Below are 27762 nucleotides of genomic sequence, written 5' to 3'. Positions count from 1 at the left end.
TCAGGCTAAGACCACAACACGCATGCGAGGGCTGCGCCGGGAAGGGCGAGGCGTGCAGCCAGCTGCTCACTCTGCAACCTGGCTCCGTGGCCTGGCCCAGCACCATCTCCTCGGCAGAGGCCACAGGGGCCTTGGGAGGGTCAGGGCGGTGACCGGACAGAAACCCAGGGTGACAGATGCTCTGCCTTCTCTGGGCACAGGTCAAGGAGGCACTGTTCTTTGTTTACTGCCAGGAAAGAGCAAGAGCCGAAGAATGAAACTCCAAAGTCACCCTCAGAATTGACTTTTATTTCTCCAAAAGTCATTTCTGTGTCTGATTCATGTAGAAAATCACAAAGTCGTCTTGTCTTTTCTGAGCAGGCTGCATCCACAGCCAGTTCGCTCTGGACTGTGGGTCCAGGAAGAAACAACAGCTTTCTGCCAGAGCAGATTGACTAAGAGTCAGGGCCCAGCTGCACGGGGCCTTGCCCGCTGGGTCCACGCCCCACAGCTTCTCCTCTCCAGCTGGCTGTCCTCTCTCCTCTACCTCTCAATGGCTGGGATCCCAGATGTCTGTGAGCACGGGCGTCAGATCCTGACCACCTGGGCAGCAGTGCACGGACTCTGCCTCCCTTCCCCGCCCACGGCCTGCTGCCTCCTGAGGAAGAGCCGGCCGAAGGTGCCCCCAACCTGCCCTTTGGTGAGGCGCCCGGGATTCACACAGACACAGCCGAGGACGTCCTGGGGAAAGCAAAGGGGCCGATGTGAGAGAGCAGGACTCATCTAACCATCAGATCCCAGAGAGAGGTTTAGAAAGTGTAAAGGAAGGCAACTGAACACATCTCAAGCCTACAAGGTGAATTTACTATTGGAAAACGCTGAATTCCTTCTGAGCCTCTGAAACAGAATACAGAGGGGTAACAACCAGCTCCCAGACTTGAAGACAAACCTGATCTGGTTACTGTGTTCCAACATGGGAACAAATTTTTACCCCTTGAGGTTGAACTGTCTCTGGTTTGGCAAGAGGGCTACTGGTTGAGTGGATCTATTATGAGGGATCCAACTCGGGTGGCAAAGATAGGAATGACCCAAGAGCTTCTTCAAAGTTCTGATGGCTGAGGGACGCCTGGATGGCTCAGTGGTTGAGCATTTGCCTTTGGCTCAGGTCATGATCCTGGGGTCTTGGGATCAAGTCCCATATCAGGCTCTCCACAGGGAGGCTGCTTCTCCCTCTATGTCTCCACCTCTCTCTCTTTCATGAATAACTAACTAAAAATCTTTTTTTTTTTTTTTAAAGGTTTTATTTATTCACAAGGACACAGAGAGAGTGAGAAAGAGAGAGGGACAGAGGGAGAAGCAAGCTCCATGCAGGGAGCCCGATGTGGGACTCGATCCTGGGACTCCAGGATCACGCCCTGGAGATCACGCTGAAGGCAGGCTCTAAACTGTTGAGCCACCCAGGTATTCCCCAGTAACTAAAAATCTTAAAAAAAAAAAAAAAAAAAAGAAAAAAAAAGTTCTCATGGCTAAGCCTCCCCTGGAGATCACACCCAAATTCAGGCAAGGGGCAGCGGAGGCAGGCAAATGCATGTGTGTAATGTTCCCAGGTCACCCTGACACGGCCCCACGTGACAACCACCATTTGAGGGGCTTTCTACCCACCCATGGGGCTCCCAGGTTGGCTGACTGAGCACCAGGGTGGGTACAAGGGAGCAGGGGGCGGCTTTAACTTAAATGTGTTATTAACAGATTAGTTCTCTCTCTCTTTTTTTAAATTTATTCATGACAGACGAAAGAGAGAGAGAGAGAGAGAGAGAGAGAGAGAGAGAGGCAGACATAGGCAGAGGGAGAAGCAGGCTCCATGTAGGGAGCCTGATGTGGGATTTGATCCCGGGACTCCAGGATCACGCCCTGGGCCAAAGGCAAACGCTCAACTGCTGAGCCACCCAGACATCCCTAACAGATTAGTTTTCAAGTCCTTTTCCACCTCTCCCAGAGAGAGGGCACTGTCCCTAGCATGAAGAGTGAGGACCAATGGTCTAGAAGGGAAAGTCAGACTTGGTCCTGGTGTTTCTGGGAAAAAGCAGACTTCAAACCTACCTTCACGAAGTATTTCAGCTCTGATGGGATAATGAAGATGTCTGGGGTGATGGGCAACTGTGCATAGATGTAGAAATTCTCATAGTCAATGGCCATGTCTTCCTGAGGAGGGTAGAGTGGGTAGTAGCTACAGATGGGAGAAAAATAGTCAGCAGTGGCTGATTTGGGGCCCTCTATTCCCACATGGCTTCCCTCTAGGTCACTGGTTCCCGAGCTTTCACAGACCGTCTCTCCTGTTCCTCCCTGTATTTAGGGAACACAAGGCAGGCTTATCATCATGAGGATGGGGTTCACTGGTAGTGGCCCAAGGAAGGTACTTCCAATCAAATCTATCAGAGCACCAGACCCCACAGCATACTTGTCCTGGCTAGTTATTCCATGAGTGAACTTACCTCCTCTGGGTCAGGATGTGCTTAAGGATTCGGCTGAGTCTGTCTGAAGTTCCAGAAGCACTGGGGCAGGAAGAGAAGCAAGAAATGGAATGCAGAGCCTTGTTCCTCAACTCCCATTTCTCTTTGGGGAGGACTTAATAAACCAGGGAGATACTATGTGGCCAGCACACAGGGATGGAGGGTACCTCTGGGGAAATTTAAAGACCCATCCACAAATGCTCAGTCTATTCCCACCTGAGAAGGGGAGCAGGCTCTCAGGCTGCGAGGGGAAAGAGCGGGCATCCCTCATGATCTCTCAGGCTTTTGGCCAAAGCTGTATTGTGCAAGAATGTGCATGGAGTGCACCAACGTGCAGTGAGCGTATGTAGTCAGGGTGACCCTTGCACCTCAAACCTCAGCCAACAAGCACACACCCATCTCGCCTAACACACACATTGCTTCACACGATGGAGGAACTGCTAAACCTACATCAGTAGGCAAGGCTCGGTCTGATTCTCTGCAGACCCACATCCCCTGAGTAGCTCTGCAGTTCATCCTCCATGAGCAGGGACACTCACTACTGTTTAGGCCCTGAATGTGGGAGGTAAGGAAAAGGAAATGAACTTCTGTGATTATAAATGAAGCACAAAGCCAGATGGCCATGGTTCTCTGGGGTCCAACACTCTACAGGCAAGTGCTAGCAGCAACAAAAGCATCCACTTGCTCCCTCCAGGAACAGAGAAACTTGAATAGCCACAGGGTCTGCCACAAAGGGCTGCTCTAAGGATTTCCCTAGTACAGACTGCCAAGCAGCCCCTTGAGTCTCTTGGCTGAAGAAAGGCCCAGGGTCTTGAGAGCCAGTGTCCCGCCTGCTAGACTGGAACTGTGTCCCACCTACTGATCTCTTCGGCTCCCATGTGGAACAGCACATCTGTGGATGTCAGGCCAAAGATCACTCCGTTTATGGAGAGGTTGCAGGGCTCAGACATGAAGTGCACTCGCTAAAATGAGAGGGAATGAGACAAATGTTCTTTTTTTCTCTTTTTTTTAGAGATTTTATTTATTTATTCATGAAAGACACACAGAGGGGGGCAGAGACACAGGCAGAGAGAGAAGTAGGCTTCCTGTGGAGAGCCCGATGCAGGACTCGATCCCAGGACCTCGGGATCACAACCTGAGCCAAAGACAGATGCTCAATCACTGAGCCACCCAGGCATCCCGAGACAAACATTTGTGCACAAAAGCCAGAAACTTCTTCCTTGGGGGAGGGTATATGTCTCCTGGGGGTGGGGAGAGCAATGAAATGGGGGCCAAACTGATGCACAGTACATCACAGATACATCTGTCTGTTAAAAGAAAGAAGTTGAGGGATGCCTGGGTGGCTCAGCAGTTGAGTGTCTGCTGAAGCTCAGGGTGTGATCCCAGAGTTCTGATATTGAGTCCCAGTGGTTCTGATATTGAGTCCCACACTGGGCCCGCTGCATGGAGCCTGCTTCTCCCTCTGCCTATGTCTCTGCCTTTCTCTCTCTGTCTGTCATAAATAAATAAATAAATAAATAAATAAATAAATAAATAAAATCTTTAGAAAAAATAAAAATAAAAAAAGGAAAAAAGAAGCTGAGGATTCAGGCCCTGCCCCAAAAAGGCATCTCTGCCCTCTACTGAGGGGCCAGAGGGAGTCACTGATTCTGGCTGCATGCTGGTCAGGGAGGGGATGCTGGTACCTTTCTGTCTTCTCGAGCCAGGTCGGAGTAGCTGAAAGGTGGCTGTGGGTACACGGGCTCACAGTGCACATCCCTCACGGATGGGACAAAGACGAGATGGGAGCCAGAGCTGCTTTGTTGAGAAACCATCAGAAGAGGGAGAAAAATGAAAGCAGCTGAGTTAGAACAGCTGGACAACAGACTGGAAATGTCAGAGCTCGAGACAAGAGCCTCCATCCAGGGAAGAGTTTCCGAACTCAATTCTAGGAGGAGACGTACTGTTCCCATGGGATGCTGTGAGCAAAAGACAATTTGTCTTTGTTTCCACACACCTACCTCAACAGGGCTCAGGTCACCCAGGACATGCTTTCTCCTGGCTCTGGGTGGGGTTCCACTGGGGAGAGGATGGGGCCGTTTGGTAGGAAAGGGGGAGAAGAAATTGGGATATAGGAAATCTAGAAAGATGAGGTTTTGCCTAAAGAATCAAGAGCCCTGCAGCCAGAACTGAAACCTGTGTTCTGATTCTACACGCTATGCACGCAGACGTGGCTTAGCATTAATTGGTCTCCCTGATGGGGGCTCTTTCCTAGGAAGACACCAGGCAGGCTGACCGGACCCACACACTGCCTTCATGCATAGGGATCACACTGCACCTTCCTACCAGAATACCGGGTCCCAATTACAACAATGGACAGAGGCCCCTTTAGAGGATGGGGGAAGAGAGCAACTGGGGTCTCTCCGAGCCCCTTACCTCTCGCACAGGGAGACAATGGCCTCTGTTTTTTTCAGCAGGCTATCTTGCAAAAGCAACAGGAGTATTTAACAGCAACAGTAAAAGTATAGATTTCCTTTGATGGAGGCAGGAGAATCTCTGGGGTACAACATATTAGTGAAGAAAAACCCGTAACTCTGGGACCTGTTTGTCCTCCTCAGCCACACCAAAGAAGAAAGGAAGAAAGATCCCATTTCCTTGATTCCCTCAGCTGTGCTTGGCAGAGGGGCTTATTATAAACCACACAAGTGCAAAGTGTCACTTTGAGGGCGTGTTTAAAACCCACCAACAACGATCACTGCCAGTTCCCTGTCTTGCTTAAAATGTATGGCCTTCCCAGACCCAAGTACAGCTCCACAGCTGCCTTTCCTACAGGATAAATGTACTGGTGATTTGATCACATTGGTCACTTCTCTTTGATATCTGCTCAGCGTGGGAACTGAGACTTTTGCAACAGGAAACCAAGGTCTTGAGACCATGGGTACTTTGCACATTAGTTGCAGTCCCTTTGACACAGAAAAGTACACTTATTACCCAAACAAAGCTGGGGCTGAGCTGCATGGATGGGACTAGCTGCACTCCAGACCCCGCAGGCTCAGTCTGTGATGGACACAAAAGCCAGAGGTTCAGTCAGCCTCTGTTGGCGGGGGAGCTGCTGTTTCAGCGAAGGTGCCAGAAGAGCAATGGTTAAGGAGGAAACAGCCCTCCTGCTCATGGTTATGAAGTGGCTGCAGGGGGAGGGATCTGAAAGAAAATTCTAACTATGCTGAGCATTGCACAAGCTCGTGCCTCCCAGTGGGAGGGTCCTTGCAGCCACAGCCGCTCCCTCTGGACTCTGCAGCTTGGCTCTCTGTGGAGGGGGTGCTTCCTCTACAGTTCTAGCTTTGGCTGATAAATCAACTTTGTGCTCTGCATTTCTGGTCTCTTGGGAATAAAAAATAAGTTTCCCCAGCACGGATACTTATATACTGTTTTGGGCAGGGTGGGGCAGCTCCCCCTGCCCAGAGGGACAGACTGACTATAGATGAAAGTGCCTGGCAGCGCTGGGCACTCACCCCACAGTAACAATCCCTGGTTTGTTGTTTGTTTGTCCCACTGCTGTCACCACCACACGGAGCGAGGAACCAAAAACAGAACCCAATGTCGCACTGAGAACACCCGGCTCGCTGGGGGCCTACTGGGGCTCTGCTATGCAGTCCCTGTCCATCCCCAGGGGACCCAGCAGAACAGGGACACAGTCCTGCTCCTGGCAGTTGGTGGGGTGGGTGGATCTCTGAGGAGCACTATGTGCTCTCCAGGTCTGATGAACTCAGCAGTGTCACAACAAATGTGGGGGGCAAAAGGGGAGCATCTGTACTACCTTCATTTGAGGGAGGAAGTGGGAAAGGGACAGTCCCAGACACAGCAGACTCAAGTCCCCTGGCTTCCAGCAAGTTAGGGGGTATTGCTCCCCAGTCCCCCAGGCCTGCCAGACTGGCCCTGCTGCCCATACAAGAAGGTAGTATTACGACTAACCTAATCGGTTCTGGGATCAGTTCTCACGGCCAATGGGTGGAAGATTATACATCTTGTTTTAAAAACCACCTTTGTTACAGATTTGTTCTTAAAAGCTTAGCCTCGGAATGTTTATCTTCTGTGAGCTCAGCTACTGGCAGGCAAGTCCCTGGAGGAAGAGATCTGTAACCTCTACCAATTCCTTTCAAACCCTGGCCCTGGAGGAAGAGAGACAGGAAGTGAGGAGGTTAACTTCCTGAAGAACTTCCTACTTGTAGTTCTAGACCCTTCCTGGAATAGAGCCTTTTCTCTCAAATTAGAATTGGCAATCTCTCTTGGCAGTTCCTGCTTGTCGGTCTATGGTGAAGATTCAAGGTCCTCCCCATTGCCCACCCCCCAGGCTCTACCATGGCCTGCTCTGGCCCCGGCAGTGCCCCATGAAACGTGGGGCAGCTCTGACTCCGGGGAACTTGGGCTACACCCCAAAACAATCACTCATGCAGCAAGATGTTTGGGGCCCCTAGGGATTTCGTTGGGTAACTCATCAAACACTTCTCAGAATCAGCTGGGAAGATTCCCAGGGAATAGGAATTTCTACAAAAGAGAGTAAGAAAAGGAAGGAAGTAAAGAGCAAGCCAGGGAAGAGCGAAAGTCCAAGCAGCCTTTTCTTGTCAAGTGTGTTTATCTTTGTGTTTTACAAAGATGCCTCTTAACCCGGCGTCAGCACACTTGGGAGTCAAGAGGTGGATCTGATCTCTGTGGTTCAAAAGGATGAAGGGACAGGAGCTACTGTTACTTTCCGACAGTTTAGCTTCTCACTGGGAAGCCCTGGAGAAACTGGGCAGCCTAAGATTCTTTCCAACATTCTGAATTCTGACCTTCGCGTCCCTTCAATAATTGTCCGCAGACACTGCTTGAAAATATCTTCAAATGGACTTGTGAGCAGGCAGTTCTGCAAGAGAAGGAAGGAGACCAATTCAGAGGCCAGACAGGCTTTATTCACTTGCCACTGTGCTGAGTGACCCCAGTGGCCAGCTGTTGAGCGAGGAGCTGGAGAACACATGAAGATGAAGACCCATGGTCTCTGTCCTCAAGGAGCAGTCTCTTTGGGGGCAGGAAAGGGGATGGGGGGAGTGATTCACCTTCTAGAATGTAAGTTGAGAGAAAGACTATAAGAAGAGCGTTTGGAAATCCTTTCTATGGAAGGTTACAATATCCTGAGACAGAGGATAGGAGGTGCCAGCTTTTGGACAGGGAGATGTCCCGGGAAGGACCTTTTGTATTTTCTCCACCAAAGGACAGCAAGACATGGGTCATGGAGCCAAGGGTAGCAGCTCAGTGAGCCACAGCCACCTGCATCTGTGTGAGCGTGCTTGGGCCTTAGCACTAAGCGTCACAGGGGTACACCAGACTTACAGACTACTTCCTTCCCCCAGCTTCCAAATGGCCTTGTATCCTGGTGACATGAAGCCTTCAAATTCAGTATCTTTATAAAAACACCCTGCTACAATGTTTTTCTGATTAGCCACAGGGATTAATTTAGGTCTGTTACAAATGCAACACAAACCCCCAAATATGGAAATAGTGAGGGCTCAACTGGATACAAGTATCCAGCACCTCCCCTTCCCAGTCCCCGTCACTCACCTCAACCTGTTCATGCTTGGCATCCAGGAAAGGTCCAAACTGCAAATAAGCCCGAGGGAGAAACAAAGGTATTAGAACCACACGTGTCCATGAGTGCCTTCATACACCCTCTCCCTGTGGTTCTCTGCCTAGGGTCCATCTGTAGAGCTTGGGACAGGGAGCAGATGGGGTGGGGCTGCCCGGCCAATATCACAGGCAAAGGCTGTGACCCTGGGTGGAGGGAGGCTGCCAGGGCCCCATAACCAGTCATACTGCCTCCTGTAACACTGGGCCTTTCTTTCCTTTTTTAAAAATACCTTTTTATTTGAGACAGAGCACATACAAGGAGGGGAGGAACAGAGTGGAGGGAAGAGAGAATCTAAAGTAGCCTCCTCACTCAGTACACAGCCCGACTTGGGACTCGATCCCACCACCCTGAGATCATGACCTGAGCTGAAACCAAGAGTCGGATGCTTAACCGACTGAGCCACCCAGGTACCCCTGGCCTTTTTCTAAGGTCTCCTTTCCAGTTTTCCTGCTGGTGGCTTCCCCAGTGACGTTGTCCCCGGAGGGCTTCCTACCAAGATACAGACATCCGGCTGATCGCGGTTGATAATGGCGATCAGATCGAGCAGGGGGTCGTACGTGATGCTGTCAGATGTGGTATATGGCCCACAGGCCACCAGGACCATGTTTTGCTCAAAATCTAAGACAGAAAGGATCATAAAGTATTGATTAGAAGACAATTGGATGGTGGCCCAAGCTGAAGTTGAGAGGCTCCTTATGTGTACAACTCTGGGAATCCACGACTTCATCCCTATCCTCAAAGAATAGGAAGTATGCAAATAACTAGAGCGGGACAGGCAGTTTGCTAGCAGTGCTCATGAGTGATGGGAAGCAGCAGCAATCAGGAGAGACCTGATCAGGGTGAGATTTGCTTATGCACTCCCTTTATTATTTTATTTTTTTTATTGTGGTAAAATACAAATAACATAACATTTATCATTGTAATCATTTTTAAGTGTACATTTCAGTGGCATTAAATCCAGAATGCTGTCCAACTGTCACTGGCATCCATTCAGAGAACTCTTTTCTTGTCTAACTGAAACTCTTGTCCCACTAAACACGAACTTCCCATCCCCTCGTCCAGCCCCTGGCTGCCACCATTCTATTCTGTCTCTAGGATTTTGGCTCCTCTATTTCATGTGAGTGGAACTATACACTATCTTTTTTTGTGACTGGTTTACTTCACTTTGCTTATGCTTGTGAGTAGAATCTTCCAGAAGCAAGGGCAGGGCAGAGTCCTGGTGAGTGTGTGGTTTGAGTGTGCTTGGCAGGAGGAGACATCGGGTGGTCCAGTGTGGCTGGAGAATGTGGTCCCATGAGGACTCCAGAAAGACGGGCAGAGTGTGAGGCATGGCATGGGATTCCTGCGTGAGGGGCACAGAGATGTGATGTGTGGCCACCTGGCTTGCACTGCCCTTTTCCTGACATTGGCTTTCCTTTGGGAGAGCCAGCCCTTTCCTCCATAAGGCAGTCCGGGGCAGGGGTGTGTGTGCTATACTGTTGTCCCCTAGCCAAGAGGCAGGCGTGTAAACAGTTTAAGTTATCCAGTCTCCTCCCTGGCTCTGGAATCTCAAAGTGAACTATTCAAGAACAGAAAAAAGGGTGGAGCTGACCTATTCAAGCCAGAGGTAACAGGATGAGATAGTTGGGGAATTCTTGCTAGCTGGACACTAGAGTTGTGAGGTCATTATCTGCTTCTAAGTCTGCATTTCTAGCTCCCTGTCTGTCCTGTGAGCTAGCTGGATTTCCCCTAACAGATTCTCTTTCTTAAGTCAGTCTGAACCAGTTTCTTTCTTTTTTTTTAAGTTTTATTTTTTTAAAATTTATTTATTTATGATCGTGAGAGAGAGAGAGAGAGAGAGAGAGAGAGAGAGGCAGAGACACAGGCAGAGGGAGAAGCAGGCTCCATGCACCGGGAGCCCGATGTGGGATTCGATCCCGGGTCTCCAGGATCGCGCCCTGGGCCAAAGGCAGGCGCCAAACCGCTGCGCCACTCAGGGATCCCTGAACCAGTTTCTGTAACTTATACTAACAAAAACCAAACTCTGACTTCTTAACATGTAGTTGTATTAGTTTCCTAGGACTGCTGTGACAAATCATCACAACCTTAGTGCTTAAAACAACACATATTTATGATTACAGTTCTGGAGTTCAGAAGTCCTAAAATCAAGGTTTTGGCAAGGCTGCATTCCTTCTAGAGGCTCCAGGTAAGAATCCGTTTCCTTGCCTTTCCCAGCATCTAGAAGCCACTTGCATTTCTCAACTCATGACCCCTCCCCACCATCTCCACAGCCAGCAGCCTACTATTTCTATCTTTGACGTGGATCATTCTGTCCTCCCCCTTATAAAGACCCTTGTGATGACAACGAGCCCACGTGGACAATCTAGGATGATCCCCATCTCAAGGTTCTTAACTGAAGCATACCTGCGAAGCCCCTTTTGCTATATAAAGCAACAGAGTCACACGCTCCCAGGATTAGGCTATTACTTGTCTACCAGAGCAGGAATACCAGGAAGTGAAATCAAGAGTTCAGGGGAGGAGTCCATTTCATGCACCGCTGGGGCAGGGGACAAAGTTCAATTTGGTTCTGAGAAGCCCATAGGAGATGTAAACCCTGGAGTAAAGCAAGTGCCAGCAGAAGAGGGTCCACATCTTATTCTGTGTCTCCATGAATGCCTAGCTCAGTACCTCGGTCAAAAATGTTTGCTAATAACTTACTCAACTGCTTCCCCTGGCACACAGCTGCGGCTCTGGGCATCTCAGCCACATCAGTTTTGTTCTACCACCTGAAGTGGATCTAATGCCATCACACTCCTCTCTTTGCCAGAAACACGGATCTTCTGATGCAATGTGCAAATTCATAAACCTAAATTTCATTCCCGATTCTAGGTCACCTCCAAGAATGACCTCACACACTGTTACTGTGCATAGAGTGTTGACATACCCTAGTGTCGGCCATCTCATCGCGAGTCCTCAACAATCTTCTGCTTTGCTTTCAAAAACACTTTGAATTATTTTGAAGCAGTCTGTTAAAAAATTTTTTTTGTCCTTTCCCATCTACATTAGTAACCAAATAACTCTAGGCTTCCTTGGAAACTTAACTTTTTAAAATTAAGATTTTATTCATTCATTTGAGAGAGTAGCATGTGAGCGCGGGGGCAGGGGAAGTGGCAGTGCCAGAGGGAGAGGGAGAAGCAGACTCCTCACTGAGCAGTGACCCCTCCCCCCCAAGATCATGACCCAAGCTGAAGTCAGATGCTTAAGCAACTGGGTCACCCAGGTGCCCCAGCAATTTGTCTGATTTTTTAATAAACTTTTTATTTTGGAATAACTTTAGAAATGTAGGAAAGTTGCAAAGATAATACCAAGTTATGCCAGTATCCTGCTTGACTAGGGTGCATTTGTCAAAATGAATCCAGGGGTGCCTGGGTGGCTCCATTGGTTAAGTGTCTGACTCTTGATTTCAATTCAGGTCATGATCTCAGGGTGATGAGATCAAGCCCTATGTCAGGTGTCCCCTCCCCCCCATGTGAGCATGTGCCCCCCCTAATATAAATAAATCTTTAAAAAACAAAACAAAATGAAGAAATTAATGCTGGCTCATTACTCTTAACTCTTGACTATTTGGAGGTCACTAGCTTTTCCACAAATGTCCCTTTTCTAGGATCCTGTCCAGGATACCACAGTGCATTGAAAGAAACTCTTTTTAAAACTGTTCCTGGGATGCCTGTGGCTCAGTGGTTGAGCATCTGCTTTCTCCCTGGGGTCCTGGGATCAAGTCCCACATTGGGCTCCCCACAGGGAGCCTGCTTCTACCTCTGCCTATGTTTCTACCTCTCTTTCTGTGTCTCTCATGAATAAATAGAACTTAAAAAAATAAAATAAAAAATAAATAAAATTATTCCTATTTTTCCTTTTATAAAGGAAAAACTTCTAGACACAGATGGCATGCCTTGTGTAGCCAGAACTCGGGTGGCAACACTCACCAGGCTTGGACCCTGGCCTTCCATGAAGGGCCTGTGAAGCCACCCATTTGATGTCCACTTCCACCCCCTCCCCCAGCTCCACTGAGGTGCTCCCAGGCAGCTCTTGCAGCTTTCTCAGGGTCCAAGGAACCTGGACCCTTATCTACCACACTTACTGATAGCAAAACAATGTTTAAACCCAAACTTACCTCCATCCTCCTCAGTGGGCTGATAAAATGGAAGCGGCAAGCCCTTGAAAACAGGAGAAAAGTTACACTGAGTTTTAACTCCAGGTACAGCCTTCAGTTAAAAAAAAAGGGGGGGGGGGAAAGGAGGGGCCTGAACTGGAGGTGGGGGGAGATAGCATCCGCAGGTGGGGAGGGTGGTGGGGAAGGGCTGAGATACGGAAGGAAGTCTCAGCCTTTCTCCCTGGAACTAAAACCTCACAGAACCCATGGTGCCTGCCATTTTTCTATGTGGTTCAGAGTGGCAAAGAAACCCAAGTGATGGGAGGTCATGGCTAAACTCATGACACCCAGCAAAAGGTGGGAGGACACAGGTACCCGAAGTATCAGTATCACCAGGCAAGGACCAGAAAGAAGGGAATCTGCTACTTTTGCTCATGTTATTTGAAAATCTGTGGAAGACTATTGCCTGGTAAACCTGGGCCCTATCTGGCTACTGCCGGTTTTCATAAATCAAATTTTACTGGCACACAGCCACACTCATTGGTTTACAGGCTGCTTATGGCTCTTCTGTGCTACCATGGGAGAGCTGGGTCATTGTGACAGAGACCATATGGCCTGTAAAGCCTGAAGTTTTTACTGTAGGGCCCTTTACAGAAATGATTTGCAAGGGGGCCTAGAGGTAGCTTCCCATTCTACAGAGAACTGAGAAGCAAATAAATAGGCTCTTCTGAGTTTCCAGGACAGACAGAACTGTACACACTGTGCCTGCAGCAAAGCAGGAGGGAGGTGGGGCAACCACTGTGGTACCTCGTAGAGTTTGGTGGCAACAAGTTTTCTACCTGTCGTGTTGATGCCTTCCATAATTACAACCTGAAGCACAAGAAGCAGAACAAGGAAGATAAACAAAAAGTAGGCAATGAACTATTTTGATATAGTTAAAAAGTATTAAGTACTGGGGTGCCTGGCTGGCTCAGTGGGTAGAACATGGGACTCTTGATCCTGGGGTCATGAGGTTGAGCCCCACGTGGGGGCTACTTTACTTTATTAAGGGGCACCTGGGTGGCTCTGTTGGTTAAGAGTCTGCCTTCGGTTCAGGTCATGATCTCAGGGTCCTGGGATCAAGTCATATCATTAGGCTCTATGCTCAGCAGGGAGCCTGCTTCTCCCTCTCCCTCTGCCCCTCCCTCAGCTTGTGTGAGCACTCTCTCAAAGAAATAAATTAAATCTTTAAAAAAAGTATATTAAGTACTAAGTCCATCTATGTCATTTTATAATTATAGACTTGGGGGTATTTTCCTAGAAAACAAATTAAGGGAGGGATGTATTAGTAAGAACAATTATGTGCTATATGGACGATCTAATTTTTTGCAACAATCCTATGAGGTAAGAATTATTATTCCCATTTTAGAGATGAAGACACTCTGACTTAAGAGAGGATAAGCAATGTGGCCAGAATGATACACTCCGTGGGGGTGGAGTTAAAGTCTGAACTGGGCAGCAGATCCCAGAGCTGAGGTCAGAGCACTCCAGGCAAGCTGGAATTCCTACTTGCTGTCTGCTCTTGAGCCTGGGCTCCGGCCACACCTCATGGTACCACAGGATGAAAGTAAGAGGCAGCCAGTGATGAAATGGCTCATCCTACCCCCGCCCACCACACACAGTATAGAGTAAACAGCACACCTCATCTCACCTGTCCGGGAAACAGAGAATATTCTTTGAGCTCAGATAAATCCACTGGAATCTGGGCCCCTGAGGAATGTTCCCGGTCTCCCTCAAGAATCACTGACTTGCTATTCAGCTTCCCATTGGTATCACAGCCAATCTGGCCCAGCAGAATGACAGGCTCCTGCCGAAGGTGTGACATGAGAATGACCGTCTTTGGGATAGGAGCTCAAAATCTGGAGTCGACAGAACGAACAGCATAGCAAACCCCAAGCAGGAAAGGTTTTTTTGGTGGGGCATCATAATGACATATTGACAAGTACCATCAGGGACTCAGGGCATCTGGTCTGCCTGCCCACCAGGTGCTTGAGCCTTTCTAAGTGGTCATCTAAACTTGGGCATCTCTAGTGAAGGGAAACTAGGTCCTTGTAATCCAAGGCAGCCCACTGCATCTCTGGATAGTTTTAACCATCAATAGCTCACGTCTATTGAGCGGAGTACCAGGCACTGTTCTAAAGACTTATGTGTGTAAACTTGTCTAATCTTCATAACAACAGTGAGTTGGATACTACTATTGTACCCATTTTATGAAAGAAAAATCAGCAATAGGTTACATAATTTAGTTAAGGTCAGAGACTGGGTGAAGTCTGGGTTTGAAGTTTGGTTCCAGAGCCATATTCTTAACTACACATCATATTGTCTCTTAACAGGAAGTTCTTTAAATTGAGCTGAAAGTTCTTTCCCTGTGGCTTCCTCTATCCTGTTCCCACTCCTGGGGGCAGACTGAGGAAGTCTAATCTTTTCCCACAAGACTGAACATCCCTGCCTCCACTCCACCATTTCTTCCCAATTCCTCATAAACTTCCTTACATGACATGGTTTTGCCTATGGTGAATCTTCTCTGAATGTAAACAATGACAGAGGTAACTTAAGGAATCTTCTAGAACACATTTCCCTTTGGATTAGAAAAATGTTTCAGGGAGAAAGCACTGGAACATATGCCAGATTAAACTACAATTAAAGATACTACTGGCAACAGTTGATCTATAAAGGACAGAAACCAAACTGGGGGAGAGACTATGAGTCACTGTTTTTGGAAGCCCTACGCTTGCTGTTGTCCTCATATCCTGGTAACCAAACGCTTCTATTTGTAGAGCATCTCTAGGGAGTTACCTGTCTCGCCTCAGTCTCTGCTATGTGCAAGACCCTAATCCAAATGCCAAGAAGGGATGCCTGGGTGGCTCAGTGGTTAAGTGTCTGCCTTTGGCTCAGGGCATGATCTTAGAGTCCTGGGATCGAGTCCCACGTTGGGCTCCCTGCATGGAGCCTGCTTCTCTCTCTGCCTATGTCTCTACCTCTCTCTCTCTCATGAATAAATAGAATCTTAAAAAAAATATGCAAAGAAAATGGTCATCTCTGATCACAAAACCAGAGAGCACTTCTAAGTCTTTCTTCAGAAGGATCCATTTTACAAAATTTGACCAAGATAGATATTCTCACTAGAATGCAGACAAGAAATGAAAAACGAAGCAAGGATACCTTTTTTTTTACCATCAGTTTAAAAATACAAAATTAATTAGGAAGGACTATGAGAACAATTCTTACCTGAGCTGGGACCAGAACAGGAGTAAAAGCCTCAATCTTGTAATGTTCCTTGAGTTCGCTGCCAAGCTCCTCTATCTTACAGGTCAGAACTGAAAGCCCAGAGGGGAAAAAGTACTATGTTTAGAACATTTCACTTGCCAAGAGGAGAAGATACAGTGCATTGTAAAATACTGCAATCAGTCATTTTACAGAAGCAGGAGGGTGCCCAGGACCACTTTCTAAAGCCCTAGCCAATCTACCAATATTTGGTTGTGGGAGCTGGCTTTCCATTTGGCCATGGATCATGGGGCACAATCTCCTAGAGTCAGCATAGATGCCCACAGCCCAGCCTTCCCTTTACTCCGGTCATCAGTGAGGTTTAGGGGGAGTCAAGTCCAATCTAGAGAATCTTCCATTCTTTACAAGGAAGAAACCAAAAATGTCTTTGACTTTATTTGGCTTCTTTTACACAGTTCAAATGGTTGTCACTGGAAAATGTTCTGCGCTTTTTCTTTAGGGAAGCAAAGTGACTTGGTAGAATTACTGAGAGGGTCACCTCATGTCCTTCCACTTCTAGGGGCATCTGGAGGACATCTACCAACTCTGTATTCAAAGGCAACCTTGGAACTTGTTCTACCAGCCTAGCTGAAGCTTTGTTACTCACTCTAGACCTTTCTAGGTAGTTTTATATTCTCCAGAGTTGCAAAAAGAAAAACAATTACCGTCTCGGATATCTGGAAGTTTCTGAAACATTGATTTGTAGCTCCCAGTTAGTGATTCTGGACACCCTAGGACCTTCAGGCTGATGTTGCTGGCCCTTCCTCTTCCAGACCAAGACACTCCCTGTGCTGAGCCAAAGGAGATAACCACTTCTCCTCGGTTATTTCTTGAGCTGTATTTCTGAGAGGGAGTAGCACTGATTGGAAGCAAAACATATAAGCATTACTGTATTCCTATCTAATGAGAGAGGGGAATAAAATAAGGTTACCTTTTAGAAATGGGGATTGGAGGAATGTCAAGCTGGCCTCACATTTTATAAATCTAATCAACTTAATGGGGCTGGACATACCAACCTTTAAGGAATTTCAGGAATGAGTTTAAGTTTAGAGACAGAGACATATTTTAAACGGCTTTCTCCTGGCTTACAACTAAACAAAGCAAAACCAAACCAAACTGAATGGATTAAAAAGTTTCAAGTTCCACTTTCTTTTCTTTCTTATAAATTTTTTAAAGATTATTTATTTGAGAGAGAGAAAGAGAAAGAGAGAACACGAGAGGGGGAAGGGCAGGGGGAGAGGGGCTCGATCCTAGGTTCTCGGGATCATGACCTGAGTTTAAGGCAGATGCTTAACTGACTCAGCCACCCAGGCGCCTCTCTGATGATTTTTTTTTTTTTTATACCATTTATTAGAATAACATGAGAGCCTGGCTGTGGATAAGCCCAAAGCTGCTGTGGATCTATAATACTTAACAATATAGTTCAAGGTAGACACAATAAAATGAAGTTAAGAACAATTAATCAACTTTTCCCAGTGTCTGTGGAGGTGGAGATGGAATGAATTCAGTTGGCTGGTGAACAAACATTCCCATTCTCCAAGGCTCAACTGACAAGTTCTTGTATTTCCATGCACTGACTGGTCAATAGGGACCCATGAACGTCGCTGAGCTCCTAGGAAGGTAGTGAGGGCACCTCATCCTCTGGCTGTGGATGTCGCTTACAGAGAGGTCTCCTCCAAACAGTCTGCACTTTGTGCACTGGGAGTCTGCAGGAACGAGTTTTATGTGGGCAGTACTGCCACTGGTGCCATCACCTCTCCTGTCCACAGAGGCTGCGGAAAATGAGCTCCACTAATGATCTCCATCTCCAGTGCTGCCTCTACCTGAATAATTTAGAAGTTACTTTCATAAATTACAAAACCAGTTTCTGATGTCAGCTTTATTAGCGTGCATTAAAAAGTGCCTAGGCAGCATACTGCGACTTCTCTGAGCTCCTCCCAAAGCAGCTCCATGGGACAGCTAAGACGGCCGGCCCTTTAGTGAAATGAAGTTTCTGGAATGGCGCTGGTTCAGGGGATGAGAACCATCCTCTACCCATCCAGTTTCAAAGATGCCCTCCTATGTCTGGAAAGCTCGCTTCCAAAACCAGTCTGAAAGCTCCCCAAAGTAGCAGGGGACCAAGCTAGAGAAACCCGTCCTTCTGAATCCCACGACCACTTGTATGGTATGACTGCTATCCCCTCCTTTCTACAGTGACAAAGCTGGGAAATCTAAAGCTCTGCTTCGTCTAGAAGTGGCCCACAATATAGGCAGTGACTCCTGGTAGCATATCCCTAAATGGTTAATGCTGACAGTTCCTTAGCCTCATCCTGGTGTGGCAGCACCAAACCTTTCTTCTACTCGGCAGGGCCCTCACCCATGGAATTCTCTAACAGAAGACATGTCATTTATGGATTTCAAAAAAACATCACCGGTGATCTTTGTGGATTTATGGGCAGAAGTGGCAGCAGGGAAAAAATGCCAATTAAGTCTTTGTAGATTCACAGTGACTTGCCAACTCTCAGAAACTAGTTGTAACCTGAGAGAGGGACAATAAACAGGTTACATGACATGATGAACACAGGTACGTGCTTTACTTTCTGAAAAATAGATACCGTTGGTGAAAAGGGGGAGGAAGAAGGGAAGAAACCCAACAACACCAAACTACCAGAGGCAGGCAGAAACCTATTTGTCTCTACTGGCAAGACTCCTGAGACTCCCAGACTTGTGAATAGACAGGTTGTTTTCCAGAGAAGATATCAGTTCCTGATCTAGGAAATGAACCCCAGAAAACTGGGTGGAAAATGAGTTTCCTTAACTGCTGCAAAACATGGGGATTTTCCACACAGGAGAAGGTAGGGAGGGAGGGCAGAGAGCAAGAGGCTCTGGAGGCAGGCACCGCAGAGGCACCTGCATGGAGACTGTCACACTGCGGGGTCAGCCACCTGACCACCACAGAAAGGGGAAAGCAGGCCTGCCGTCTGGCAGCTGGATTCATGCAGATCCATACCTTGGAGAGAAACTTGAAGGCGAGAGGAGTTGATGGGGACTCCGAGTAGACATGGTCCTTTTTGTTAGGGGTGTTTCTGGGGTGGTGATAGCTCGCTTCTGAGAACCCTAGGAACAAAACAGAAAATAAGAGCCCAGTCACTGCAGACCTGGGTTACTACCTGAGTGTACAGTCCCTGAGGAAGAAAAGCATGGGGTCCAAGGAAAGACTGTGCTGGTTTTCTTCCTTTTTTCCCCCCCTCAAAGATTTTATTTATTTATTCATGAGAGAAAGAGAGGCAGAGACACAGGCGAGAGAGAAGCAGGCTCCATGCAGGAAGCCCGATGTGGGACTCGATCCTGGAATCCCGGGATCACACCCTGAGCCAAAGGCAAATGCTCAACCACTGAGCCACCCAGGCATCCCAGCTGGTTCTCTTCTTAAGGCCCCATCTCTAAACATAATCCCTTCAGAAATCTTTAGTGGCTATCACCAAATCCATTGGAGTCCTGTCCTCATTTTGAGGGCAATTATGAAAAAGTATCAACATTTCCCAGAAGGCAATCCGTGCTGTCAAATTGTTCACATGGTCACTTTCTGTCTCTCTCCTTTTGCTTTAGAACAGCTGTGAGTTTTGACCTGGGCAGACATATTTTCCTGAGGAGGGATGGGATCACGTTACTACTCATTTTGGCAAAGTCCACTGCTCGTTTTCAAAATTAGAGAAGGGAACGACTCCAGGCAGATGGCACAGCTGAGCTCTTGGTTTGACTATTTAGCAAACACCTCATTGATGGTCACTTCTGTTTTCTGGCTTTTGCTCATTAACAAGAATCCAAAGGTGTGCCCGGGATGGAGGATGAAGCCCACAGCTCAGAGGTCTAGTGCTTCCCATAGTCTAGGATAGCTGGCTGTGGCAGAGCCAAGATAAAATCTTTGCTGGGACCACAACCAGGAGGCCAGCTGGTGTGCAGAGGATTCCCTGCCCTTGGGCTCCCCCTGGCTGCGTACCTAAGTTCTGCCACCACAGCTGCCTGCTGGTGATGACTGGGAACAGAACACAAGAGAACGGGCTCCAGACCATCAAGTAGCCAGGATGGGTATTAGGTCTTACAAAGATCCTTATGCTACCACTCTCATAACTATTTTTAAATACTCTTTTCTAGTGTTTTTATAGTTTTCCAATTAAAAAAATATAATTTCTAATACTTACAATCTTAGTTTAAGTATAATAACCCTTTATTTGAATATTACATATACTGATTTTTTTTCATGCTGTATTAACCATGAACACTTTCCCACATTGTCACAACCTTTGTCCTTTTTTTTTTTAATTTTTATTTATTTACGATAGTCACACAGAGAGAGAGAGAGAGGCAGAGACACAGGCAGAGGGAGAAGCAGGCTCCATGCACTGGGAGCCCGATGTGGGATTCGATCCAGGGTCTCCTGGATCGCGCCCTGGGCCAAAGGCAGGCGCCAAACCACTGCGCTACCCAGGGATCCCAACCTTTGTCCTTTGTAGTGGCTGTAATTAAATTAATACATATAGTAGCTTACATAACTACTTCTCTACCCCGTGGATGTATGGAATGCTTGTAATTTTGGGTGATTATAGATGCCCAATCTTCACGAGGTAAAGATGAGTGAAGATGCCCATCTTCATGTGGATAGCCCCTCACATAATTTGCATTCATTCTTTCTTTCTTTTTCTTTCTTTCTTTTTTTTAGATTTTATTTATTCATGAGAGATGCAGAGAGAGAGAGAGAGAGAGAGAGAGAGAGAGAGGCAGAGACACAGGAATAAGGAGAAGCAGGCTCCATACTGGGAGCCAGATGTGGGACTTGATCCCAGGACTCCAGGATCACGCCTTAGGCCGAAGGCAGGTGCTAAATCGCTGAGCCACCCGGGGATCCCCTGGATTATTTCTTTAGGAGACATTCTGACTAGAGACAATTACTAGGCCAACGGATGGTTAAAATTTTATGGTTTTGACATAGTTTCTCAAACTATTTTCGTAAACGATTCTTGTAATACACAGGGGCTGTCAAATGCTAGGGCCAAGGTTGTGTGGGAGCATTCCAAGAGAAAGAAAGTCTGTCTCCCAGGACATGGCAAGAGGATGGCACTCTGGGAGATGGTGCCATTTCACTGCCCTTGACTGCAGCCCTCGCAGTGAAACCTGATAGTGTCAACAAACCAACTCCAGTTATGCTTCTCAGGGATGCACTCGTTCTAACCAATCTCATGAGACTTGCTATTAGCACTACATGCCAGCCTACTCCCTTGTAGTGAGAAGTACAGCGACCAAGGGTATCATAGTCTCATATCCCAGGGTAAGCACATTCTCATGCCACACAAAAACCCAAATTATAGCCCAGGTTGCCAGTTTATTAATTTACTAGAAATATAATGCTGGTGGCACAGGAACCTCAAATCCGCAGGCTAGCACATTCCCTCCGTGTCAGGCAGGACATGTGGAAAGCCAAATTATCACCAGGGGATTTATGGTGAGCATGGAAGCAAAAGAATAGCTATCAACTGCACAAGTCAAATATTTAATGATGATAAGGTAAGGCCACTGGAACACTCGCCTCTATGCCACAGGCTCACTGACCTGTTCTGAAAACCTGACGAGGGTCTGGCAGTCTTGTGCAGCACTGTTTGTGTGTCAAAGGCCAATATTTGGCAATATGACTCCTTTGTCAGAGGCCATTGATGTGTGGCCTAATGATGACTGAGCAGTTTCCATGTGATAGATACTGTTCTAGTATTTTATGTTTCTCTAGGTCAGACTCACATGGTCTCCTCTGAGCTTCAGACACGTATTTCATATTGTTTGCTCCTTTTGAACCGACTCACTTAACTGATTGCCTGGTCACCAAATGTGATCCACAACTGAGCCTCCTAAACTCCTCTGTGGCGGGAATGGGCGCCCTCAGGGTGGTATTTCCATCATCGGAAGGGCATATACTTCCACAGTAAATGAAGTCAATTTATATCTGACCTATGTGTCATTCTACTCAGAGTTAGATTACCATGAGTCTGTACCCAGGAACATGATTGACACTGGATATACAGACAAATCACAAATTCTGGAGCTGGGAAGTTGTCAATCAGATCTACATGTGGCAGTCTCACTAGGTTCTGTGATTCTGGTTGACGCTGGTTAGGGAAAAAGCAACCGGTCTTATTCAGGTCTATCCTGCAATGATTAAAGTGCCAGGCTCTGGGAAAAGAGCAGCTAGTAGAGCAACACCTGCCCTCAGGGAGCTTTCTTTCCCACAGAGAGTGGCAGGTTAAACAAAATAGCAAATATATAACATGTTTCATGGTACTAAGTTCCAGAGAAAAATAAAGCAAGAAAAGAAAACAAAGGAGGGAAAGAGAAAGGGGTCTGCTCCCTCAGACAGGGGACAGATGAGTTGGATGTGTGTCTGATGTGTTTGAAGAGCAGCAAGAAAACCAGAATGAGAAGTGGGAAGTGGACAAGGGAGCAAGGCCAACTCAGACCCTTACACACCCTCAGAAGGTTGTCAGGGAAGATGGGAGAGCCAGTGGAGATGTGTGAGCGCAAAATCCTGGCCTGACTTGCATTTGAAAGGAGTGGGGAACCACGGCTGGCTGTGGTGTGAATTGCTTAGAGGAGGACAAAGCAGAATGAAGCCAGGATAGGAAGCTATCCCACTCGTTCGGAAGGAAGAAGACAGTGTGTTCAGAAGACCTGTCATTACCAGGTCCCAGTGGACAAGGTGAGAGGGCCAGGATCCCAGGAGGGCTGACAGGACTGGTGGATGAGATGAATACAGGGTGTGAGAGAGAGGACACTCAGAGGTCTCTAAGGTTCCTGGCCTTAGCAAACCCAAGAATGGAAGCACTTTTTAGTGAGATATGGGCTCTAGGACAGGGCCAGCTCTAGGGGGAATATCAAGTGTTGACTTTTATTTTTTAAGATTTATTTATTTGAGAGAAAGACAAAACTAGTGAGAGGGAGCATGAGCAGGGTGGAGAAGGAGAAGCAGGCTCCCCATTGAGCAGGGAGCCTGATGTAGGGCTCCAAACCAGGACTTGGGGATCATGGCCTGAGCCGAAGTCAGATGCTTAATTGACTAAGCCACCCAGGCACCCTCAAGTGTTGATTTTATACCTCTTCAATTTTAAGCTAAGGAAAATTATAGTACGTCCACATAAAATGTTATATGCACCTGTTTTGTGTCAACAACTTCACGGAGCATGTTTTTGGCTTTCTTGCTCTCTATATGCACCGAGAGCTACTTATCTTCTTTCTCACAATGTAACTTACTTTGAAAAATTAAGGCTCATTCCATGTTTATGAGTTTCTACAATTTGGAGCTTTTTGAGGGCAGAGCTTAGCTGTGCCTATTTCATTCACCACTGTTTACACAGTGCCCACCCAGGCCCCGGCACACAGCAGCTGCTCAGTGAATGAATGAAAGCATTGTGATTTTAGAGATAAGGAAATTACAGCTCAGAGAGATAAAATGACTCACCCAAGGTCACCCAGGTCTTTTGACTCAGGCTTTGATATCAATACTATTCCACTTCCCTATCCTACCTCTCATGTTTGGACCCAACACTACAACTGGATCATTTAGCAATAGCACCTCCTCCTGATGCAACACTCTGCAACTTTTACAAAGAGTAATTATGGAGAAATTGTATTTATGAACATTTTATGATATGCTCATTGAAAAAAGCAGGATAACTATATGGTCACGAAGACTGCCATTATATAAACACAGCTATGCCCGTGATGGGAAAGGAAGGAGTGTTAAGTGGAAACACAGTAGGAACAGTATGGGTGGTTACTTTTCCCCTCAGAACTTCAAATATTGTGATAATATTCTTAGAATAAAGAAAAAAGTGCTACTAGGTAGAAAGCAATCTTCAAACATATGCTCACCTTAGAGGGTGTGGTGTAAGAGTTCAAGAGGCTCTCTTCTTCTTCCTCCACTTCGATTCTACAAAGAGTGCTCAAGGAAAACAGATTTCCACCCAAAATCTAAGGTAAGGGTTGATTAAATAAGAAATCTGAATAGTAGGCACTTTTGTTATTTGTTTTTAAATTACACCAATTACAAAATACAGCAGGAAAGGATACAGCTCTTGGATGGAAACAATGTCTCTGGCTCCCGCATGCCCACCATCCTGGGGTGCTCTGGACAATTTTTTGCTCAGACACTGAGGAATAAAAAGATAATGAATATAATATTCCACAGTCAAGTAACAGAGAGGGTGTTTTCCATGACCATGATGTAATAACAGGGGTTCAAATTATAATCTAACATATAAAATTCCTCCAAGGAAGAATTAAGTTACGAAGATGCATGACAGATTAAAAACTGAAGAGTTATGCTGTGACTGTCTGTAACCACTTAAATCTACCACCACCACCAATGATTTGTTGAAGCCCTACCACCTGACCTACAGTTTTTATACCTGCTCTCCCTTATTCTTACAGGAACCATAAAACAACATGGGTTATCAGAATGACTAACAGAAGAGGAAACGGAGGCTCAGGACAGATATTAAGTAGTTTGACCAAGTGCACACTGGGATCAGAGTCCAGATCTGATTCTAAAGCCCATACTCTTTGCATGCTACATTGCCACACCTCCACTCAGGAACAGAAATGGAGAATTGCAATATTAGTTTCCTTAAATTTTGTTCTTACCTCGTGCTCAAAAGAGTTCAGTGTCTCTGAAGTAAGGCCAACTTTCTGCTTGCTGGTGCAGAAGGCTATAAGCTCAGCTACCATTCCCTCCTCGTTCTGTCCATACAGAATGCACAGCTCTACCACTGCGAGAAGGAAAACAGGGCAGGTAAGGAGTCCATTTATTTCCTGCAGCTTTCTCCATGAGAAGTGAAAACAATCCTTGATTTCTTCAGTCAGTGTTTAGTCGGCACCCACGAGTGCCAGGCACCGTTCCAGACATGAGAATGCGGCAGTGAACAGCACAGAAAAGAATCCTTGTCTCCCCAAAGCTTACTACTGGAGACAGAAAAATAAGTCGGTAAAATCTGTGGAATGTTAGATGGTTAAATGGGCTGCGTAGAAAAATAAAGCTGGGAAGGGATAAGGGGGCTGGGGGCAAGGGTTGGTACTTTTCAATACAACGATTAAGGAAGGTTGCACTGAGAAGGTGGAAGACTGGAAGTGAGCCATGCAGTATTTGGGGAAAGAGCTCTCAAGCAAAGATTCTGAGGCAGAGGCAAGGTCAGCAAGGCTACTATGGCTGGAACGCAATATGGAAGAAGACAGAAGAGTTTGAGGGGCACCTGAGTGGCTCAATGGTCGAGCATCTGCCTTTGGCTCAGGTCAAGATCCCAAGGTCCTGGAATCAAGCCCGTGCAGGGAACCTGCTTCTCCCTCTGCCTGTATTTCTGCCTCTCTCTGTGTCTCTCATGAATAAATAAAATCTTAAAAAAAAAAAAAAAAGATGAGTTCAAGGATCAAGGGGGTGTAGATTTTTGGCCACTGAAATTGCCCTGGTTAGTACTCTGAAAAGTTAGAAAACACTAGAGGACTCAGGCGGAACAGTAACACGATCCAGCTTCCACCCAACAGGATCACTCCAGATGCTATGTTAAGCACAGAACGAAGGTGATGAGGGAAGACCAAGGGACCAATTAAGAGAACCCTGGAGAAATGCAGGTGAGAAATGACGGTGGCTTGGATCAAGGTGGTGGCAGTGGAGGTGGGGAGAAGTGGTTGAATTTCAGATGGGAAGCATACTGAGGGTAAAGGCAGCGGGATTTGCTGATGTGAAGAAGAATAGGGGTCAAGGATGATGCTGTTTTTGGCCTGAGCACCAAGTATGAGGAGGAAGCACTGTGAGGAGAGGGAGGACACACAGGAGCTTAGCTTTTAGAACACAGAGTTCGAGGGCAGCCCCAGTGGCTCAGCGGTTTAGCACTGCCTTTGGCCCAGGGCATGATCCTGGGGACCCAGGATCAAGTCCTGCGTTGGGCTCCCTGTGCGGAGCCTGCTTCTCCCTTTGCCTGTGTCTCTGCCTCTCGTGAATAAATAAATTCTTTAAAAAGGAAAAAAAAAAAAAAAAAAGAACACGGAGTTCGAGATGCCAATTCAATATCCAGCCTGCAGTTTTGCAAGGGGTCCAGGTTAAGATATACACCTGGGAATTATTAGCAACACATGGGATGAAAAGCCACGAGACCAGGTGAGAGAACTAAGGAAGTGTGTATATTTGGGACTCAGGATGAGGCTGAGAAGTGGTGACAAGCAAGACGAGAGGACAACTAGGTGTAGTGTCTGAAAAGCTAAGAAAAGGATGTGTTTCAAAGAAGATATGATGAATGGTGTCAAATGATGCTAATCCCGGATGAGGACTGAAAGTTCACCATGAGTTTAGCTAGGTTAAGGTCCTCTCCTTGAAAGGAGCGATTTCAGCGAAGTGCTGGTGCAGAAAAAGCTCACTGAAATGAGCTTAAGGGGGAACAATTTGAAGACAGTAAATACAGGCAATCCTTCTGAACAGGTCTGCTGTAATTGGGGAGGAGAAAACTGGAAGAGAGAGTGGGTTCAAAGTTCTTTTTTTTTTTTTTGAATTTTTATTTATTTATGATACTCACACAAAGAGAGAGGCAGAGACACAGGTAGAGGGAGAAGCAGGCTCCATGAACCGGGAGCCCGACGTGGGATTCGATCCCGGGTCTCCAGGATCGCGCCCTGGGCCAAAGGCAGGCGCCAAACCGCTGCGCCACCCAGGGATCCCCGGGATAGAAGGACTTTAAAAGGAGAAGACGGGGAATAGTCATCCAGAACATGCAGAGGGAATAGTCCAGAGAAATACAGTCTGCCGGGCAATGTTAAAAGTCCCACTGAGGTTAGTGGTTATGAATTCAAAGCCTAGAGGGAATTCCAACACCACTGCCAAACTAGTTTTGTGAGATGGAAGCAACGGCATCTTGGGAAAGAATGCCCTGGGCATAAGAACCTGGAGTATTCTGGTATCTTATAATAAGTTAATGTGTTTGCATTCTGGTTTTATACATTAAAAAAGAAGTTAAAAGTGTTGACGGTTAAGGCAGGTGCACATTCATCCTAATTCTAAAACTGAGAACTCTACATCTCCCAAGACACTGCTTCAAATATCTCCTGCCCCACAGCGTGACCAGTAAGAGCACAGGAGTTGAGGAAAGGAGACTGGGGTTCACCGGTAGTCTCATTTGTTTCTCCCTCTATAAACAGCTGACAAATTCCCCAAAGTTTTTACCAAAGCTAAAATCCACCTCAAGGGTTCATATTTGCACAGGCCACCAACAGCTTTGATGAGAAGTGATGGATCAGGAGAAGTTTAAAGTGTAGACTGGAAAGGGAGTAGCCAGGACTAAAAACTGACATTTCAAAACACTGACATCTCTTGTTCTGTTAGGGAGGCTTAAATAATTTCCCAACTCTGCCACCGGGCGTAGTGAACCTGGCACGTCCCAATTCCCCCTTTCTGAAACTGCGTTGATTTAAAGTCGTGCTTCATATTCTTATTCTTGAGTTGGGATCCAAGCCGTTCACTGCAAACATTGCAAAGTCCCCACATCCCAAATCTCAAAACCTGGTTGAATGCTTCATCTCTCGACCACCAAGAGGTGTCTGATCTAGGGGAAGGGAGACCTGGAAGCGTTCTCTTTTGGGTTCTAGGAGACTGGGAACACCGGGCGGGGCGTGGACCTCGGCTGGGGTCCAGGAAGGGGGCGAGGGACTCACATTTGTCGGTCAAAGCCGCCTCGCAATCCACGTCGAAGATCTGCAACTCCTCCACCAGGCGCTGGGCGGACACGCTCATGGTGACCCAGGAGGGAGGCCGGGGGCCCGGCACACCGAGCTCGGACCCGAATTCAAGGAACTCACGGCGTGGAGACTGATACGCAAGCCCTGGTTCCTCTGATCCTTTCACCCTCGCGGAGGCCGCGACTGAAGGGGACCAACCGGCCCAAGCCCTCCGGCGGTCGGAAGGCCCCAGGCGTCGGTCACGGAGAAACACTTCTTTCTAATGCGGGAGGAGCCCCAAACGCCCGAAGGATGGAAGCAGAAATCTCGTTAGCTCGCTCTTCTGGGGAGAACGTCCTGTTTCCTGAAAACTTCAGTCGAGCATCTCAAAGACTGCGTAGATCAGAAAGCAACCCGAAAAAACCCGCCAAACGGTTTGCAAGGCGCGCGCATGCGCGAGACGGACTCAGCCCTGCCCC

General features: G+C 47.1%; 1 protein-coding gene across 1 annotated transcript; it reads right to left on the bottom strand.

Moving 5' to 3' along the window:
- Positions 1–267: 267 nt before the first annotated feature.
- POLA2 (DNA polymerase alpha 2, accessory subunit) lies at positions 268–27762 on the bottom strand. Its single transcript, XM_077862369.1, has 18 exons — positions 27281–27762; positions 24230–24354; positions 23657–23736; positions 23459–23516; positions 18555–18661; positions 16231–16424; positions 15530–15618; positions 13953–14108; positions 13070–13132; positions 12284–12326; positions 8624–8748; positions 8064–8102; positions 7298–7371; positions 4175–4283; positions 3345–3451; positions 2472–2531; positions 2080–2206; positions 268–720 (listed from the first exon to the last, which is right to left on the bottom strand). The coding sequence occupies exons 1-18, from the start codon at positions 27357–27359 to the stop codon at positions 568–570; spliced, it is 1788 nt and encodes a 595-aa protein (XP_077718495.1). The 5' UTR covers positions 27360–27762; the 3' UTR covers positions 268–567.

The sequence above is a fragment of the Canis aureus genome, chromosome 21, assembly GCF_053574225.1.
Source record: "Canis aureus isolate CA01 chromosome 21, VMU_Caureus_v.1.0, whole genome shotgun sequence".
NCBI lineage: Eukaryota > Metazoa > Chordata > Mammalia > Carnivora > Canidae > Canis > Canis aureus.
Note: the sequence above shows the minus strand (reverse complement) of the source record. Positions and strands in the feature narration are given on the sequence as shown.